General features: G+C 41.4%; 1 protein-coding gene across 2 annotated transcripts in view; it reads left to right on the forward strand.

Moving 5' to 3' along the window:
* Nucleotides 1-20799, forward strand: part of EPG5 (ectopic P-granules 5 autophagy tethering factor) — a 62426-nt gene that overhangs the window by 31205 nt on the left and 10422 nt on the right. For both annotated transcript variants that reach the window (XM_021284886.2, XM_021284888.2), the window contains exons 24-37: nucleotides 1746-1869; nucleotides 2760-2901; nucleotides 3792-3963; nucleotides 4950-5112; nucleotides 5679-5821; nucleotides 7414-7570; nucleotides 9323-9517; nucleotides 11487-11700; nucleotides 12434-12594; nucleotides 12714-12921; nucleotides 13590-13665; nucleotides 15311-15414; nucleotides 16321-16496; nucleotides 17232-17417. In XM_021284886.2, the coding sequence (XP_021140561.2) occupies nucleotides 1746-1869; nucleotides 2760-2901; nucleotides 3792-3963; nucleotides 4950-5112; nucleotides 5679-5821; nucleotides 7414-7570; nucleotides 9323-9517; nucleotides 11487-11700; nucleotides 12434-12594; nucleotides 12714-12921; nucleotides 13590-13665; nucleotides 15311-15414; nucleotides 16321-16496; nucleotides 17232-17417 (2221 nt within the window). The remainder of the gene's footprint in view (nucleotides 1-1745; nucleotides 1870-2759; nucleotides 2902-3791; nucleotides 3964-4949; nucleotides 5113-5678; nucleotides 5822-7413; nucleotides 7571-9322; nucleotides 9518-11486; nucleotides 11701-12433; nucleotides 12595-12713; nucleotides 12922-13589; nucleotides 13666-15310; nucleotides 15415-16320; nucleotides 16497-17231; nucleotides 17418-20799) is intronic.

Raw genomic sequence — 20799 nt, forward strand, 5'->3', positions numbered from 1 at the left:
TTACACAGGAAGGTGTCCAGGCGGGTTGGAATGTCTGCAGAGGAGGAGACTCCACAACCCCCCTGGGCAGCCTGTTCCAGTGTTTGAGAAGTCTACAGTATTTGCAGTATTACAGTGTCTGGATTTTCCTGGAAACTATATTTGAAAAGATTGTGTGAGGGGAGACCCTTGTTCAGGGGGTGCCAGGGAAGTTTCTTTTCCCTAGGTTTCCTGTAGCAGATACTCAGGCATGGATTCCAGAAGTTCTTCTAAAATGAATAGTTTATTCACAAGGTACAGCGTAGAGCAGCTCAAGCTGGGTGCCTCCTGAAAACGGGCTCTCGGCAGAAAAAAACTTGGACAGTTATACCCCAACAATCCAAGCCCCCACCCTCAACACGTCACTATGGAACAGTTGCAAAATTAGAGTCTGGAGTCTCCCTGTTCTTCAGTGCATCTCTGCGTTTTCATCAGGCGGGCTGTCAGTCGAAGTTCTGACCTTTGGTTGTTATTTTTCACCTGCAGCGGACAGTTGACAGTAACCTGCAGTTGACAGTAACCACAACATTCTTGTGTGTAGTTTAAGATGCTGTTCTATTCCTTTACTTATCTCCAGGGTCATAGCTCCCCTTCTCTTCTAGCTTGAAGACTCTGAGGCCTTTGTTACTTAACGAAGCTGGAATTTTTGAAGGTTCACAGCTTGCAGAAGTTATGCTAAGCAGATTTAGTTATGCTAAGTGAATTCTATCTATGCAGATTCTAACGGAGTTCTACAGGAAGCAGTGTACTCAATAATTCAATAAGTTAGGGCATTCTGTTCCCTAACAGGGTTTTTTTGCTTCTAGGATCTGAGCTTCCCCTGCAGTGATCAATAGGTACTGACAAACTAGGAAGATCATAAATCCTGCTCTATCATATGTGAAAAATAATCTAGAAGTGCTCACTTTATTAATATTTTGTCAGTCCTTCATTTTTAGGGAGGTCCTCACTCCAATTTAAAATCAGACTGCTCTACATCCAAATAAACCTTACACTCTGGAAGTTTAATGATCACCTAGATAGGAGGGAAGATATTGGTAGAGTTCAAGAGCTGAGGCTTGGAACTAGAATACTTCAATTTTTTCACAGTGATACAGAAAACAGGAGTTTGCTGATGATATTTAATACCATGCTGCAAAGATGTAGTGGTATTATAGTTCTCCTTTGTAATTATACAGGAAAACTTGGATGGTATGATTATAAAAAGGGTACCCCTCAGAAGGGTGACTACAGCTGAAGAAAGAAGTACATTTATGTTAAAGTGCAGAGTTAGCGGAGAAGGAAATAGGAATAAAATAGCCATGAATTTGAGTCAGACAAGACTTTAAGTCTGACAAGACTTAAAAGGTGTAACTCAGGTGTGAGCTTTTTAGAGCAGCCAGACTTGCTCAGACATAGTCTTGTTTTTCTTCATTGCTCATTTGAATGGTATTGTTGATGTGATTTCCTGGCATAAAAAACACTTCTGGTTCAGGGTCGTGTTCTCTGATTTGCAAATGTTTTCCTTTTCAAAATTTGTCCTGTTATTTTTGGTTACTGTCCGTCATATTTTTCCTCTTTCCACTGGTCTGAAACATCTGTGCTTTGATCTGTGTCACCTGTTAGCATGATTTTTCCCTTAACTATAAACCCCAGAATGAGACTGCTGTGTAATACGTGCTACACATATGATTAAAGTTCACATTGATTTATTTTTTTCTTTTTTTTTTTTTTTCTGTTTTCCTCAGGCTTTGTAATGTTTTTGTTTTGTGGTTGGAAGAAGAGAGTTTCCAGAAAGGAGACATATACATTCCCTCTTTACCGAAGCAATATGATGCACATAGACTTGCTAAAGTCATGCAGAATCAACAGGTGAAGTGCCAGTCACACTGGCAATCTGGGATCCAGAGTTCACTTTACTTATTAACATCGGTCCTGTAAAGTAGTGAGAGACTTGGGTTTACTGGTCTTTAACATGCGTACAGAATGTATAGTAACTTTAAAACTCTTTTTTCCTAAGAATCCTGTGCTAATCTAGACAGTCTTCCTCTATATTTGAGTGAGGACTCATGAGTGGATTTCTTTCCTATCTTAATGAGAACACAGTCCTCATTCTGTACTGTTCTGAAATTCTTTCCATGTTCTAAGATAACTTCAGAGATTTACTGAAGTTGGTACTTGAAATGAGAAAAGACTGGAAGCTGAAATCTGCTCATTTGGTAGTCTGTAACATGTCAGGTTCTAATGTAAGTTAGTGACTGGGCGGGCTATGTTATTCTGTCTAGTAAGCCTAAAGAGTTAGTAGAACTAAAAAAAATGGTGAGAGGGGAGATTTTGGAAAGGCATTTTCTCATGCCTGCTTTGTTTTTATTCTTCCAGTGTATGTGACAACTGGAAATGCAAGCCTGCTTTATGCTCGCTACTGTTAATCATGCCATGATGTTTTAGACCGTCTTTAGGAACAGAGTTTTAATAACCTGTACATTTTCTCTCTTATTTGTTAAAAATATACTGTGTATGCTCGTCAGATCTATAAGTGCCGTGAATGCTTTTCAGTGGCTTATCTGTACATGTGATAAAAACTCTGCAGCTTTTTTTTCTGCATAGATTTTCTTTTTTTCCCTAGTAATAATTTTCCTATTACTTAAAACAACAGAGTCTAGTTTTATATACTTATTGTAGTTCCCAAGCTACTGGGTTGGATGCACACTATATGGTGCTGACCAAAATGGGAATGGTAATTTAATTCTTTTGTGCTGTAGGATTTGTGGATGGAGTACGTCAACGTTGAGCTCATACACCATGAGTTTCAAGAAGCTCTAAACCTTTGGCTGCAGGTACAGCTTGAATCACATACAACCTGTGCTTCTGCACGGCGAACAGATTTCACCAACCCTTTATCAGGTAAGAGATAAGAATATTGTTAGTGAAACGGGTCCAGAAAGAATTATTAGCATGTTGAAGCCCTGGCTTCTTTAGGAACATAATGCTATTTGTGAATAAAGACATTAATACCATTTGTTTTAACGGGTACGGTACTTTACATGAAGTTTTTATGCTGTTCTCACTAAGATGCCATGTGAGAAGTTAACATCCATGTTTATGGTTTAAATTTTCCTGAAGTTTAGATAGAAACAGCTGAAAGCTAACACAAAAACCACTGTAGCTGAAACCAGAAATATTTTATCTTTTTTTATTTATTGTTCTTGTTCCCAGTGTCTTTCCTTGCTGTTTTGCTGGAATTGTGGCATGGGGAAAGGGTTTTTGTAGCGCAGAAGGGGATAATAGTAATGGTGTATTAAGGATATGATGAGATTGGAATTTAGGGGGGCTGATTAAAAAAGATAAGGGAGGGAATAGAAAGAAACTGGAATGGTGAGTTGGCACGCTCTGGGGAGGAATCAGAGCTGACAGAACTCGAGATGAAGTTGAATTGTGGGGAAAAGATGATGAATTTGGTTCAGCAGTCTCAGTTTTGGAGCCTCTGTCAGATGAGGGAAATAAATGGGGCTATAAGAGGAAAACTGGAAGAGTTGGGGGAAACAAGGAAAGCAACGAGGCCTTGGATCTTAATGTTTTGTGGTGGAGCTGGTCATGAAAATTGGCTGTGTGAAGTAAACTTTGTCCACAAAAACAGCTGGGTTAGTTGAGCAATATTCTTGTTCTTAAAAAGGGAGGAATCCTGAGAAATACTTGTCTGCTGCTAAAAATGTTTCATGCAAAAAATAATGGTTTTGTTTGGTTTCTCCTAAACTTTTCTTATTGACAAAACTTGCCTTTGCTTTCTTTTCTAGCCAAAAAGAGGATAATGAATAGTTTGAAGAAGTTTGATACTCCCAAGCCCCTTCTTCCGCTCCAGACCATGAAAGCTCCTGTGCCAGTCATTTCCTCTGCCAGTCTAGTAAGTCAGAAAGAAGCAATTCAGCTTATGCGCATGGACCTTAACGTCTTGCAGCAACATGCCAAGTGAGTTACAGCTGTTTTCCTCCTGCCTGTCTAGCAGTGTCTTCAGGTGCCCTTTATAGCAGCCTCATTTGTGATGTTGGCACAAGACTATCAGTACTTGACGACTTCTACAGAGTTCTAATATCTTTTTCTTGGCTATCATGTTATTATACCACTCCTTTAAGATAAGACTACACAAGTCTTATCTGATGACTGAGGTTACGTCAGGTGACATATACCTTCTACGGTTTATTTTCTCATTTGCATCCTTCTGAAAATAAAACCTCCTGTTAGCCTGGATTTGTTGACAATAAGTTAATTAACCCTTCTGCACTAATGTAGTGGGTACAGTGTGAGGCGCTGGAACCCCCAGGAGAGAACTCTGATTTCTAGGACTGTTAGCTTTGCGTGTGAAAGAGAAGAGACTTTTTGTTTCTTAATATTCCTACTAAGAGAGTCCAGCTGAAGTATTTTCAAGTACAGCTGGCGAATCTGTAGCTGTTCTTGTGAAGTGTAGTCATTTAATATCTATATTATGATAAAAAAATAACCCAAACAGAAAACAAAACAAAAAACCAAAACTTGCTACGCCCAAGACAGGACGTGTCTAAACAATTCCTGCAGCCGTTTTGGATGGGCTTTATTTTGTTGACTGAATCATCCCATTGTCCAGCCTTTTATTTGTCTGATGGAAAATTATATTTCCTACAGAGGGTCATCTATTTAATTTCATTCTAGGTTGTCGTGTAGAATAGTTGAAAAGTTGAAAAGAGCTCATGCAGACTTGAGTAGTTGCTTTTCATATGAACCTGTTTCTTTATTATTTGAAGCGCTATTACTTTGCAGTTTTAACTCAGTTTCATTTAACAACCTTTTATGTTTTCAAGGAAAGTGTCTTGAGTCTTTGTATAGCACATTAAATTGAAATCTCATCTCTTGCTTATAAATTCTTACCATTACTGTTCTCAGAAAAGGTTTTGGTAATTTTGTTAATAAATGCTTTTCAGAACTGCAGCTCTCTGGGAATCACAGCATGTTGCTCTCAATAGTGAAATACTTGATGCTCTACCGAAGATCTACGTCAATCGGGAGGAGCAGATCACCCTCCATGTGGAGTGCCGGGGAACTTCAAATAAAGGCTGCCAGGGAGCAGCTCTTTTAACAATCCAGGTTAGAAACGTGGCATCACTTCTGTTTTGGGGCTCTTGGACATGGGTAATGAAAGTGAAATGACCAAATGGTTACAAGAATAGTAGCAGTTGACCAAATAATTCTATGGAGACATAATACTTCAATACGTAATGCTCAAAAGGAGATGCAGTTCAACAGCTGAAGAATAAATTCTTGCGTAAAATTTGTTTCGCTCATAGTGTCCACTCTGAACTGCTTCCCAGTGTGTGAATATGCTCACATAGGAGTAGAAGCATGAAAATGTTTATACACGTATTCCCCTGTTGCTTGGTGTATGAATTTCTTGATCCCACAGTCCATGTGGATTAAAAGTCTTACATAAAATACATTAATTATACTGGTTTGTGATAATTAAATAGGAATATGACCAAGCATGTCTGCTTGAGCATGATGTATTAAATCTGATCAAAACTCTCAGGGGAAAACCATCCGTGTTCAGAGTTCTCATACTGGGCTCTGCTTCATTTTTACAAATAGGTGCAACATCAAAGAATCTTAGCAAAACATACCATTCTGAAGTGAATATGTGTCTTTTTGTCATTTAGTTTGAAGGGAAACATAAAAATGAAGCAGTGAGCCAGCAGCTCCATGCTTTGCGTGCAGAAGTGAGACAACTGCAGGCAGCAGCCACGAAGCCACCTTCTCTGGGTGTTGTGGGAGCAGCAGTACATGTGGAAAATTTTATAACGTAGGTTGTACAGACACTGCTTTAGGTGGTGATGTTTTATATTTATTTTTCTGTATATTAGAGTTAAAATGTGGAATCTATTTGTGTGTTTTTTGTAATGCTTATCGGCTTTGGGTCGACAATAGAGCTGGAATCCTGAGACTTGTATGTTTGCGACACAGACCTCTAAAGGAATAACTGTATTATCAGAAGAGCTAACTGCTCAGCATTCAGCACCTAAAGAGCACACAGTGTTGTTTTCTACTTCCATTTATTGTATTCTGCATTAGAATATTCCTTATAACCTTGCAAAAACACATAGAGTGACGACAGGGATGCTGTATTACACTTGACGAAATGGCAAACTTGTACCACAGCTGTCCCAGTTATAGCATAAACTATATGTTTTCAATATATCTCTTTTTAGGCTTTTCCCTTTTATAGTGCAGGATGTAATTCTTTAATAGGGAGTTATGACTTGAAGTAGCTTTTCAATCCATGAAACAAAATTGTGCATTGGAAGAGGACTATATAATATCACTTTTTTTGGGAGGTGAATAAATGGATTAATCGGTGGCCGCCTTCCTCTTGAAGGTCTTTTAGAGTTCATCCCCGAGGTCCAGTTTTTGCAACACCCTTCTTCTCAATCTCCTATATTTCTGCTGGGATTCTTTTAGTGTAGTTGATTTCCTACAGACCGTACTCACTGTACAAGTAAAAAATATCTGATTACTATTTCTACATGTTCTTGATCAATAATCTGAAAAATTCAGAGGATAGGCTAGTTCTTGGGACTCAGATCTGTAGAACCACTAGTTTTTCAGATGTTTTAATTCAGACTTAGAGAAGATAGGGGTTTGAGCTCAATAAAACTCTTATTTGCCAATGCCCAAGAAAAGACTGATTCTGTTTTAATTGTTTTATTGCTGAGCCTGTGAAGTAGAATGAGGGAAATTTTCTTGCAGTACAGATGTAGTTGAGATGGCCTAAGAATGTGATTTGAGGGATGAATAATCTATTGGAACTATGCTGTGGAAAATGTTTTGATGATCACTTTCTGACTTATTTTGGAGGTACCCATTTCAGGCAGCAAAATTACTTGAGCTAAACATGGGACTGTTCAGCCTGGAAATGAAAAGGCTCAGGAGGTTCTCACCAATGTCTAGAAATACCTGAAGGGACGAGCGTGCAAAGGAGATTGAGTAAGGCTCTTTTCAGGGGTGCCCAGGGGCAGGACCAGAAACAACGGGCACAGACTAAGACACAGGAGGTTCCCTCTGAACATCAGGAAACACTTTTCTACTGTGAGGAGTGACACAGGCTGCTCAGGGAGGGTGTAGAGTCTCCATCCTTGGAGACACTCAAAAGTTGTGTGGGCATAGTCTTGGCCAAATAGCTGTGGGTGGCCCTGCTTGGTCAAGGGTTGGTCCAGATGTGCTCCAGATGTCCCTCCCAACCTCAGCTATGCTGTGACTCTCCCACACCATGCTAGATTAACATATAAGCCAGAAATACTCAAGTCTATGTATTGGCAATAAACCTTTCTTTATTGTCACAGAATATTTTCTGTACGTAAATTTTAATCTGCCTTTTATTTTTTCTTTTTTTTGCAGAGCCTTAATAAATATCTACAAGGTGCAGCCTTTGCCTGCAATTAAGAAAGTTGGAATTAGTTTGTTTTTTACGTTAGTGGAATACGTGTGTGATGAAACTCAACGCAATCCTCCCACAAGGCAGTTCTTCACATCCTGCATCGAGATTCTAGGCCAAGTGAGTTTATTCTCTGACTTTTGGATACCTAGCACTTACCCCAATTGGCTGCTGTTATTGGGGGTCTAAAACATCCAGAAGCCTGAAAATTAACTTCTAAGTTTCCATCCCATTTCCTTTTAATTAGTTGTATTATGTACACAGTCTTTAGGAGACTTTAAGCTTGCTTATAAGCAAAAGAAAAACTTGCTCTGAGATGCCTGCTTAGTGCTATTAAATGTTCACAGTATTAGTTAAACACTAAGGTAGTTTTGGACAGGTAATTAAAGTTTGGGTACTTCCAGTGCATAAAAGAGTGTTTGAACATATATTTTGCTGTTATTGATCGTTTTCTAGCTGACATGTCTTGTCAGCTTCTGTGTTTAGACACTTCTCTGCAGCCTTGCAATACATATTCTTTCTGTTGAGAGTTAGCCAGAAGTTAGAACATGTAAGTGCTTGAGTTTTTTGGTAGTATCACAGTATCACACTATGTTTGGGATTGGAAGGGACCTCAAAAGATCATCTAGTCCAATCCCTCTGCTGGAGCAGGAACGCCTGGGTGAGGTCGCACAGGAACATGTCCAGGTGGGTTTTGAATGTCTCCAGAGAAGGAGACTCCACAACCTCCCTGGGCAGCCTGGGCCAGGCTCTGCCACCCTCACTGAGAAGAAGTTTTTTCTCAAATTTAAGCGGAACCTCTTGTGTTCCAGCTTGATCCCATTACCCCTTGTCCTATCATTGTTTGCCACTGAGAAGAGCCTGGCTCCATCCTCATGGCACTCACCCTTTATATATTTATAAACATTAATGAGGTCCCCCCTTAGTCTCCTCTTCTCCAAACTAAAGAGCCCCAGCTCCCTCAGCCTTTCTTCATAAGGGAGGTGCTCCACTCCCTTAATCATCTTTGTTGCCCTACGCTGGACCCTCTCCAGCAGTTCCCTGTCCTTCTTGAACTGAGGGGCCCAGAACTGGACACAATATTCCAGATGTGGTCTCACCAGGGCAGAGCAGAGGGGCAGGAGAACCTCTCTGACCTACTGACCACCCCCCTTGTAATACACCCCAGGATGCCATTGGCCTTCCTGGCCACAAGGGCCCAGTGCTGGCTCATGGTCATCCTTTTGTCCACCAGGACCCCCAGGTCCCTTTCCCCTACACTGCTCTCTAATATGTAATTTCCCAACCTATACTGGAACCTGGGGTTGTTCCTGCCCAGATGCAGGACTCTACACTTTCCCTTGTTAAATTTCATTAGGTAGTATTTGCCATGGGGAACACATTATGTAGGTGCTTTAAGAAAAAACAATAGTCTCTGCTTTGAGTCCAGGTATTTATTTTCATCTCTTAGATACAGTTTGTTTCCATGTGCAGCTGTTCTTAAGCGTTTCTAACCGGTGAAGTGCTGAAAAGCTCTCCATACCCATAGTTCTGTTTAAGTTTTTCTAAATACCAGGCAGTGCTACTGAAATAGGCGTTTGTTTTGTTTTTCTGTACTGCCAGAAAAATTGTATTTGTACATATTTTTATACATGTGTGGTCATAAGTGCTGTTCCTATACCTGTATGCTACAGGAACATTTATGTTACATTTTGTGGAACAGCAGTATTTAGTTGAAACCGATCTCATACAGTCTGTTGTTTTGAGGAAACTTTTTTATTAAAAGATCCAGAATTGTCCAAAAAACTGTCAGAGGTGATTTTTTTTTTAATTTTTCTTTTCCCAATAGATTAATTCTAGTTCATTGTTCTCTCCCGTTCCTGATTTCCTCAGGTGTTCATCAGTGGGACCAAGTCAGAGTGCAAACATCTCCTCCAGACGATCCTGTGGAATCGGAGGCTCTGTACCCTCCTCTCTCCTTACTTCACTCCTGCTGCCTCTCCCAGTGAGTTCGTGGCTTTATATGAAAAAGTCGTGGCCTTTCTGAGTGAGGATAACAGCGACGTCGTCTTCATGTTGCTGACAAAGGTAAAGTACTGGTGAATACTGCGTCTGGTTTGTGGATTGCTTGTGTGGATGTTCTTTCACTAAAAACCGTGACTTCAGGCTAGGGAAAAAAGAGGTGAAAATCTGCTACCTTGAAGCAGCGTTGACAGCTACTGTAGATCTACGTTGCTCATCTTGAATGGCATTTGTTTTATTTAAGCTTGAGAGGGGCTGGAGGCAAAAGCAAATAATAAGCTTAAACTACCCTTTCCTAGCTCATATAATAAATATCAGTGTGTGCGTCTGTCACGGAGGCACCGCGTAGGTTAAGTTAAGGGACAACAAGGTCCAAAAACGACTTTTATTAAACCGGTGAGAAACAGGTTTTAGCACTCCAAAAGTGACTTAAATACAGGTTCGGATATCAGTTGAGGAAAATTATTTAAGAGGCAGCAACTAATACAACAGGCGGTCCACAGTGTGCATGCACGTGGCTTCACCCAAACAATGCCGGAGCCGTCCCCGAGTCCCGGAGGAGTACACACTTGCCTGAACACGGTGCAGGATTATTTTAAAGAGATACACGCACTCGTAGTGAGTACGGGAAGTGTACACTCACGATTGTGCGAGGATAAATTTATAATACACCCGCAATCCTGCGAGGGTTAATTTACTTACACGTGCAAGTGTGCACGGAATCCTACACATGCTTATGTGGAAGCACGGGAGGAAAATACACTCGCGATTGTGCGAGGGGCTCTCGGCGGCCACTGGCGATTGTGCGAGGAAATAATTTATACACGTGCTTATATTGGGCACGGGAGGAAAATACACTCGCGATTGTGTGAGGAAATAATTTAAAGTATGCGTGCAAATGTGCACAGAAAGTTACATGTGCATATGTGCACACGAGGAAAATACTCCCGCGATTCTGCGAGGATTAATTTTACACGCGCTCATATGGAGCGCGGAAAGTTATACGTGCATATGTGCACGAAAGTATAAATATACTCGCAATCCTGCGAGAAGTTTTACTTACACACGTGGCGGCAAGGCAAGCGGAGTCCCCATCCCGGGGAGGGGGGCTCTCGGCGGCAGCATCTTGCTCGTGCTCTGAGAGACCCACACAAAATTGGCGGAGTCTCGACAAGAATCCCGTTTTTATCTGATCAGATCTGACTGTAGGCATTCTAGAAGCTTCTCTGCACCCCCACACTGTCTGTGGGTGCCCCTGAAGCCTCCAAACATCCCCCACTCTGGGTGCGGCTCAGTGTGCCTGGCACTCCCTTCTTCTAATGTCCCAGGAGCCAGGGTGCTCTGGGCCAAACAAAAGAAGCTGTTAGCCTCAAGTAGCAGAGAAAGAGGGAGATGTGCCTACTCCTTCCATACTGAAGGAGGGAGGGGGAGAGAGGGGGCGTTGCATTCTGCCACAGCGTCCTAGAGCTTGTTCTTGAGTGCACTTTTACTCTTGAAATTAAAGCAGGCTCGTGATGGCTTCTTCTGCCTGGTGTCTCTGTGGAGGCGTTGGTCAAAATAGCCAGTGGATCCCAAGTATCTTAAAAATAAATACAACAAAAAAAATTGGGTCAGTGTCTGAATCTTCCATCTCTGGCACTCATGTGCTTCCTGCCTGTCTTAAAACATACAGAGCTTGGTAAGAGCAAGTGCTTTGTACATCTCGTGTTTCAAGGCTGCATCATGCAGCCTATGTGTATTGTTGGTGGAGAAATTACTGTTAGGCTTTGATATTGCTCTGATTCTCTTTGTTGGTTACACAGAGGCGGGGTTCAACAGCTGTGAATAGCAGGCAGGCTGTTCTGGGCACGACCCTGAGCTGTTATTGGCAAAGATCAGCTTTGTCCCTGTTCCATATATTTAGAAACTTCTGTGATATTCTGAATTGCAACCTTCAGAGTGTTTATTTTTTTCCCCTGAGAATTTCTCCCTTCTCCTGGAGGTGTTGTGTCTTTTGAAGCTTTTACTCAGTAATGCTTCCTGTCTCCTGTTCTAGTTCGACCTTACGCAGTGGTTAAGCGTTGCTAAGCCACCTCTGTCTGAACGTACCAAGCTTCTGGAGTCCATTCACTTGGCTCTCAATGCATGTGGCCTTGAACCTGAAGAAGATATTTTGATGCCATTTAATATCTTCTGCAAGCATTGGACTAACCTTCTCCAGTATCAGTTCCCTGATCACTATAGTGATTTCCTAAGATTGTTCGTGCAAAGTGAGTACCTGAGTCAATGCATACTGAGCCTTTTTTATGGAACTCTTCTGGCTTAAAGATGTGAACTGAGTGCGGTAGAGTTACATAGCAACAAATATAGAGTGACTAAAAACTTTTTAAAAGTTTTTATAGGCACGTTTATGTGCATGCTATGTGATACATTTTTATCAGATGTATTTTAGCTCTACTACAAAGGAAAACTTGTCTGTCGATTGAAGTGTAGACACCAGTGCCAACAAATTTTCGGCCCATATTGTAGTAGGAGATCAGAGGAGAGGTTTCTATTAATGTAAGCACTTACTAATTGATAATTATACCACTATCTGTAATGCAGCATCGTTGTTCCTGAGCACCTCTCAATGTCAAACTGACAACTGGAATTATGGAGACCTGGGACTGATACTGAAATCTGCTGAAAATGTCCTGGTTGACATTAGATGCTGCCTGTGATCTGCTGTGCCTCTAAAATGAGAACAGCAGTACTTCATTTCTGTCACATCACATGGGCTGAGGCAGCAAGTGTCTCTTTATGTGAACACGGGTGTACTAAGTGCCTGGGAAACTGTCTGAGCAGAGAACATGTAGATGCCAAAAGGGAGTGTTAAATTTCTTATGTTTGGGAGAGATACCTCTTGCTCATAAGCTTGGGGCTTCCATATAAACTGTTGTTGAGAAAGAGATTAATATCCTTCACTTGATTTTCACAAATCCATTCCCCTCTCTTTCTCCTAAGGCTCTTCAGAGCAGCTCTTAAGCCCTGACTGTTGGAAGGCATCACTTAAAGCTTTGGGATGTGGTCTGTCGGTGGCTGAACAGGGAAGCTGCAAGAAAAGTGATGCTACTGAAAGTCCCGTATTGCAGGACGCTGCAAAAGTTCTCCTGTCTGCAGAACAGGTGGGTGCCTCTCTGGTTGATTTATTATGTTTCTCAGGCAAAACAGGTGCCCACCAGTGACAAGTAACACTGCTGTGCAGTCTTTCTGTTGCTGATTAATAGTTTCCTTCTTTTTACAGGTTAGAGAGACAATAGAGTGGCTTTCCACGTCTTTCTGCAAACTCCGCCTGGCTTCGGTGGACTTCAGGACCTTTGGCCTGTTTTCAAAATGGAGTCCTTATGTGGCTGAAGTGAATAAATTCCTAGAGTATCTTATCAAACGACTTATTGATACTGAAGTTGACAATTTAGCCCAAGAGCCTGTTGGCAGTAACAGAATTATATCGGGTAACGTCTCTTAAAAGCAAATTTCTGAAGAACAGGCAGTCAGTTTCTCCAATTTCCTCTGTTAAAGACCATTTAAATATACAGTAGAATCCTCTTGCTCTGCATTGGTACAGTGATGAGAACATTAAAATACAGATGGGATATGTTCATGCTACTTACCAGCCATGTGGAACTTCATGCTTTATCCTTGTTGGAGGAAGCTTGTTTACATTTGAGCTTGCTTTGAAATGATATTATGAGGAGATCATAGTTCCTTCGAAGAAAAACATGATCTTTTGTTCTGAGCAGAGGTTTGGGAACGAGGGACTGCTGAATTTCTTCATTATGTAATTTTGAGTTGCAGAAAATCATCCAAAACATTCTTTATTTTAGCATATGCAGCTTTGAAGTGTGAATCATCATTACCTCCACAATCTCATGTGTTAAAGTGATACTAACAAAACATCTAAGCAATGCAAAATGCTTATGATTGTTCTTAAAATGGTCTTATTGTTAACCAGAGCTACGAATGAGCATATTGTATTTTAAGTTTTTATTTGACCAGGAAGAACTAATTTAATGTTGAAGTAAGCCAAGGATATTTTATTCAAGTTTGGAAAACTGTAATATGTTGACTATTGCTAATTTGAGGGCAGAAAAACCCAACTTCTATGTTTACTTTCTTCTAGCATTGCAGTCCTTGTATTCAGTCATTGCTGGACTCTTTAAACCATGGATACTAGTCTTGGATAAGGAAGATGCAAGGTATGTATTGCGTTTCAAAATTAAGTGAATTTTTGCTAAAGTAAGGACTTAACCCTAAAAGAATGGCTTTCATTGTCTGATTTGTTTATAATTCATGACTGTGTTATGACCTTTTATTAAATAGCTGTGACTTGTCATGTCCTTAACAACTATGGAGCTAATAAGTGAGTTCATTAAGGCAGATTTTCCAAGATTTGTATTGAGTAATTGTTTCAGATACAAGACATATAACCAGCTTCTGTTCAGGAAGCAGAAATGAGAAAAATACGAATTGCTCTTAGTTCTAGAAGCACTCAAAGTTAATTTTTGGATTTTTTTCCTTTTCATAGGTTCTGCAATATTGATAACTCCTTAGTTCAAAATAAAACAAAAAAGCCAAACAAATAGAACCCTAAATGCCAGTGGTAAATAAAGAAACCATTGACTAAATGAATCCTATGATGATCTACTGTCATGTGTACCTCTGTCTTCACATGGAGAGTTATTTGTAATGTTACACACTTACATTTTATTTTCTTCCAAAGCCAAAAGCTTTTTGATCTGTGAGCACATCTCCAGCATTTAATTAGAAGTTTGACTACAGGTGGCATGTGCTGTCATTCAGAAATTACACAGTATCACAGTATGTTAGGGATTGGAAGGGACCTCAAAAGATCATCTAGTCCAATCCCCCTGCTGGAGCAGGAACGCCTGGGTGAGGTCGCACAGGAACATGTCCAGGCGGGTTTGAATGTCTCCAGAGAAGGAGACTCCACAACCTCCCTGGGCAGCCTGTTCCAGTGTCTGTCACCCTCACTGAGAAGAAGTTTCTTCTCAAATTTAAGCGGAACCTCTTGTGTTCCAGCTTGATCCCATTACCCCTTGTCCTATTATTGTTTGCCACCGAGACGAGCCTGGCTCCATCCTCATGGCACTCACCCTTTATATATTTATAAACATGAATAAGATCCCCCTTTAGTCTCCTCTTCTCCAAACTAAAGAGCCCCAGCTCCCTCAGCCTTTCTTCATAAGGGAGATGCTCCACTCCCTTAATCATCTTCGTTGCCCTACGCTGGACCCTCTCCAGCAGTTCCCTGTCCTTCTGGAACTGAGGGGCCCAGAACTGGACACAATATTCCAGACGTGGTCTCACCAGGGCGGAGTAGAGGGGAAGGAGAACCTCTCTCGATCTACTAGCCACCCCCCTTCTAATACACCCCAGGTACCATTGGCTTCCTGGCCACAAGGGCCCAGTGCTGGCTCATGGTCACCCTGCTGTCCCCAGGACCCCCAGGTCCCTTTCCCCTACACTGCTCTCTAATAGGTCATTCCCCAACCTATACTGAAACCTGGGGTTGTTCCTGCCCAGATGCAGGACTCTACACTTTCCCTTGTTTCAGTACTTAATTCAGTTAGGAAGTATTAAACAACCAATCTCCACTTATTCGTGTCTGGATCTTCAGTGTGGTGTTACAATACGTGCCTCTTCTGAGGAAGAAGCAGGCAGTCCTGTCGAGCTGAGTTTGAGTTAAACTGCTGTATTGATTTACTGTGTACTACCTACAATATTGATTTACTGTGCTTTAGAATGTTTAAGTGTTTATGATCAGTTTATGGTCTGGTAACTTGGCACTGAAATCTGTGTTGCTTTGCTGCTTCTTTTAAGTAACCAGCCCTGCTACCCGTGGTTGGAGAGTGACACTGCTGTCGCATCCACCGTGGTCTGCTCGTTTACGGATTGCATCAAGCTTTTGCACGAGAGCTTTAAAGGTGGGTGAAGTCCACGCTGTTCTGATGCAGTGGCACCTTCTGCTCTGTCAGACCCAAACTGATCTTTTTGGTTGAGTTGTGGCACATGAGGGGATTTTGTTTGTTATGAACTTGTAGCCAAGATGATCGCTGCATTGGCACCAGGAGCATTTCTTTATTTAATCCTTAAAAGGCAGCTTTTTTCCTTGGCAAGGTCGGTGACATGCTTGACAAATGCGTATCTGTCAGATAACAAAGTAAATGCGAAGGAAAGCAAGAGAAAATGAGTTGTGATGAGACACGTGTGACTTCATTCCAGGTCTGTATGTTGTTCCCATACAACAAATGCAGTGACTTGTCACTATTGCCAATACATGTCTCCACAGCTAGTCTCAAGGGTAATTTATTCTCCAGGATTTTGAGCCCCTATTTAGCATTACTTATTGTGCCTAATGTGTAGTTGGATATAAGAATGGAAAAAATTAATTTCACATTTCCTCTCAACAACTTTTAGGGATGAACTAGATTCAAACTTATTCTGTTAAAAAAAAAAAGTATTTTATATGTACTTTATGTAGTATATGCGTTTTATAAAATTTAAGAAACATCTTTTTAAAAAAAACACAAACAGCCCAACATAAAAGCGCTGGAGTTCTACATGGAAGGAGTATGCTGTAACTCCAGATTATTGTGCAGCAGCTCTTCAAAAGATCAAGGAAGGTCATGAAATCATAAGCTTCCCCACTGATTGATTTGGAGAAAAAAGTCTAAAAGCTTCATCTGCTTCATCTTTTTTTCTTTCTTTGACGAATGTATTTTAGTTTAACTTTCATTTATGGTTTTTCATCTTCAAACATGGACTTTTCTGTAATCAAACGTTCCCTGAAGTTTTTCTGTTGTTAATTCAGCTATTTTCTTTGAATCTAGATAAGCTGTTTCCAAGCCACCACGGGGCTCTCTGGCTACATCTCATGTATTACTGTGAATGTTGCACAGCCCCCAAAATGCCAGAGTTTATTCTCTATACTTTCCATACTGAATTCAGAAGGCTTCCATGGAAGGAAATGCATCCGGACCAGATGCTTATGGAAGAGTTCTTTAAAGTGAGTAAACAAGATCTGTTGGATTAACCTCATAGTCACTGTTGCCCTTGAAAATAATTGGCGAGCTGGAGACAGTTCTTTTTAGCAAGTAAGCTTTTAATGTTTGTAGCATTCTCAGCTGCTCATTTTGTGATTGATTTTTTTTTTAAATGAGTGCTATTGAGTCTTTGACAAAGTTGTGCGGAACTCTAAAGCTGTCAGTCTTTGTAATCTGTCTTTATCTGATTGTTTGGTTCATTACGTGTGTATTTAATATGCATTTATTTAGAGCCAATATATTTTACTGTTGCCATGTTGTCTTCACTTCCAAGTTGTCTGAGCCAATTTAAAGCTGCAGGTAGGTGTGGAAATATTCCAGGACTTAGTGCTTATCTGTTCAGGATGAGTTCTTCGTGCAGTTCTAAACAGGCTCAGAATTCCTTATTTTCTCTTAGAGTGAAGAGAAATAGTTGCAGTAATGCAGCTAAGGGTTTATAATAGATTATTTTCTTTACAGTTTGCAGCAGCTTAATATTCTGTGCTGGTTGTTTGAGAGGCTTAGAAAGTTATATGTGCAGCTCTTCTGGTGGAAAGCAATATGATGGAGAAGCAGTGTCTGTGTGCTCCTCTGCTGACCTAAAGTGCTGCCACAGATTCATGGTTGGCTAAGGAGTTGAAAAGTATTGAATGTGTTGATATCTTACATTGTTTTATGTACCTGCCTTTGTGTTTTTTTTTTTCCTTTCTCCTTACTAGATTGAAAGAGGCAGCCCCAAGAGTTGTTTCTTATTCCTGGGTTATGTTTTGTGTGAAATAAACTGGGTCAGTGTCCTCTCTGATGCCTGGAATCCCAACCCTCATCCTCAGACTCACAACATGATTGTCTGCTTGCTGTATATGATGGTCCTGCTGGGAAAGGAGGAACAACTTATAGGCAAAGAGGTAATTTTTCAGAAGGTTCATACCTGCCTGTCTTAGAAGAAGAATAATCCTTTGTTAGCAAGGATGCAGTCTGTGACAACTTTCTGACTTGCAGAATGCTTATCTCAGAAGTTCCCAGGTAAAATACCCCAAGTAATATTGTAGAGATGGGCAATACTAAATCCTTATGCAAGGCATTTTGTATAACTTATGTGAGGAAAAAAAGAACTGCTGTTCGTTCTAAGAAGCTTCTGTAGGTCCTGCGGTACAGTGGTGTTGTAAAGGGTAGGCAAATAAACACAGGCAGTCTCCTGGAGTTACAAAATGACTCTCTGTGTTTTGGAAAGAACAAATATTTGTGTTAGCTTAATCAGTGTTTAAAAAAAAAAATGTGTAAAGCTACCGTGCAGTTGTTTTCATAGTTAAGTATGGGATGCTGCATAGTGTATCTTTCCTGTCTTTTAGACCAGCCCTTAATTAAAATATCTGTTTCCTTTTCCTTGGTTTTGGAGAAGCTTTATTATAAGCACATACAAAGCAGAGGTAGTATTAGCAAGAATTTACATGTACACCTGTAATACATGTGTGTGTATATATATATGTATGTGCAATATTAGGTGTAACTTAAGGTAAAGCTTATTCTGAGGCTGTCGAGCATCAGCCCATTTTGATCCAGGCAGTCTGCTGTGGGCACAGGAACATCACTAAGTGTGGTGTTTGTGCTTGTAGCACCTCTGGTGCCTTGAGAAGATTTGAGAGGCTCAAATTTATCGTTAAGAAGTGAGTCAGGTTTATTCTGTCTCAGCCAGTCGCATAAATCTCCACTGTGCCTCGCTTCTTTTTCTGAGTGGCACACATGGGTGTGCAGAGGGATGGTATGGGATCGCTTGTTTGCAAAGAGCTTAAGCCTGGCTCTGCGTCTTACTGCGCATATTCGTGATGTTTTCCAACCTGATCTTCAGTGCTGGTCGTGCTTCAAACTAGTTGTGTTGAACCCAGCAGTGGGATTAGTCCCTGTGGGGTTAGGAGCAGCACTTGATCCCAGTCCAGCTTTTTTCATAGCTGTCTGAAAGGAAAATATTTATTTGTCTGCTTTAACATGTTTTCTTGGGAGTTATAAATCTCAGAACTGCTTTTGCAAATGTGTATTTCTTACCATAAAACGCTCCCCTTGTAACTCCGTGTGGTGTGGTGACAAGTCACAATGATGTAACAACATCTCGAAGCCCAGATGCATCCTTAAGAAGCATGTCACTGTCTGCTTCTGATGAATTACTGGGGACAGATTACTTCATCTGCTGAATCTTAGGTTGTGTTTTCTTGTCCTTTTGCTCTGAAGGGGGATTTCATCATCTGTGATTTCTCAATGTTTTTCCCATTTATGGCTGCATTCCAGTATTTTTGAATTGCCACTGTAGGAAAGAGAAGCATCAGGTGTGAGGATGAACTTTCCAAACCCTGCTTTTGCTAAGACCATTGTGTGGGTAAATCTAGCACAGTCTGATTAAGTCCTTTGCTTCTGGAGGGCTCTTCCAGAGGGGCTGGGTAATTTTCAAGAAGTCCTGTCTCACATCTGCAAGCTTTCTTGTATTTGCAGCATCTTCTGTTTTCTCTTTCCTCTGATGCGTTATGAGGTGCTCTGTCAAGATGTCACCAGCAGCATTTGATCTACGCCGTATTCCACTTCAGGAAAATTACCGTAATTCACATGCTTTTGGCCTGAATGTATAATATTTGCTTATCAGAAGCTTCTCAAGCTTCAAAAGATACCTGTTTGCACATTGTGTGAGTCAGCCTCAGGAATTCCCTCCTGGCTTCCAACAGTGTGTTAAACTCCCACACTGTCCCTGCTCTTTTACCTCACAGAAACTCCTGTGATACCTTGACCTGAATCTCAGTCATTCTCAGCCCTGCATTCCAGTCCATGAGCAAATTGAGAAGTACTTGATGTACCAGTGCTGCAGTCTTGATGTAAAATCATAGAATCATGTAGTCTAATTTGGGCTAGTTCTGGATCCTTAAAGTCTACTTAGGTTGTATTGGCTGTCAACACAATTCTAGTATTTGTTCTTTCTATAGCGTCCAGGAATTTGGTGCTTCTTAGTGTCAGGGGTGACTTTTGTTTTGCAGATGTAAACAAATGGGTGAGAGGAGGATAGAAGTATCTGAGCCTTGACTTTGGTGCTTATTGACAGGGGATTTTCCACCCATGTAGTAGCGCTGCCTGTGTGAGAATCACAGAGTCACAGAATCACGGAATCGACTGGGTTGGAAAAGACCTCAGAGATCATCAAGTCCAACCCTTGGTCCAACTCCAGTCCATTGACTAGATCATGGCACTAAGTGCCATGTCCAATCTCAGTTTAAAAAGGGGCGGTGTACAGGGACGGTGAGTCCAGCACCTCCCTGGGCAGCCATTCCAATGCCTGACCACTCTCTCTGTAAAGAATTGCTTTCTAATATCCAGCCTAAATTTCCCCTGGCAGAGTTGAAGCCCATGCCCCCTTGTCCTATTGCTGACTGCCTGGGAGAAGAGACCAATCCCCACCTGGCTAGAACTGCCCTTCAGGTAGTTCTAGAGAGTGCTGAGCTCACCTCTAAGCCTCCTCTTCTCCAGACTAAACAAGCCCAGCTCCCTCAGCCTCTCCCCATAGGGCTTGTGTTCCAGTCCCTTCCCCAGTCTTGTTGCTCTTCTCTGCACCCGCTCCAGCACTTCAATCTCTTTCCTGAGCTGAGGGGCCCAGAACTGAACACAATACTCCAGGTGTGGCCTCCCCAATGCAGAGCACAGGGGAAGGATCACTGCCCTTGTCCTGCTGACCACGCTGTTTTTGATACAGGACAGGACACCATTGGCCTTCTTGGCCACCTGGGCACACTGTTGGCTCCTGTTGAGCTTCCTGTCAATTAGCACCCCCAGGTCCCTTTCTGCCTGACTGCTCTCCAGCCACTCTGTGCCCAGCCTGTAGCGCTGCAGGGGGTTGTTGTGACCAAAGTGCAGCACCCGGCATTTGGCCTTATTGAACTTCATCCCATTGGAATCAGCCCATTTTTCTGGTCTATCCAGATCCCTCTGCAGAGCCCTCCTGCCTTCCAGCAGGAAGTGGAGAGTGGACTCCGTAGGCTGCTGTGCTGTTCAGGGTGGTATTTATGAGGATAACCACTTGAAGAGACCCCCACTTTGGTAGATGATTCACCAAATGGAAAACTGAGGGACCTGGCTCCTGTCAGTGGTTCTACTGTGAACTTAGATGAATTTTTCAGTTATTTTTAATGCCTTTTTATAAACATCTGCAAAAATTACTTTACCTTGTAGGGTCTCCATTTCTTTGTAGTGACCTTTACATGTGTACATGTCAAATTTTGACATCTCTCACATATTTTTGTGCTTGGTTAGCACTGC

The sequence above is a fragment of the Columba livia genome, chromosome Z (assembly GCF_036013475.1).
Source record: "Columba livia isolate bColLiv1 breed racing homer chromosome Z, bColLiv1.pat.W.v2, whole genome shotgun sequence".
Taxonomy (NCBI): Eukaryota; Metazoa; Chordata; class Aves; order Columbiformes; family Columbidae; genus Columba; species Columba livia.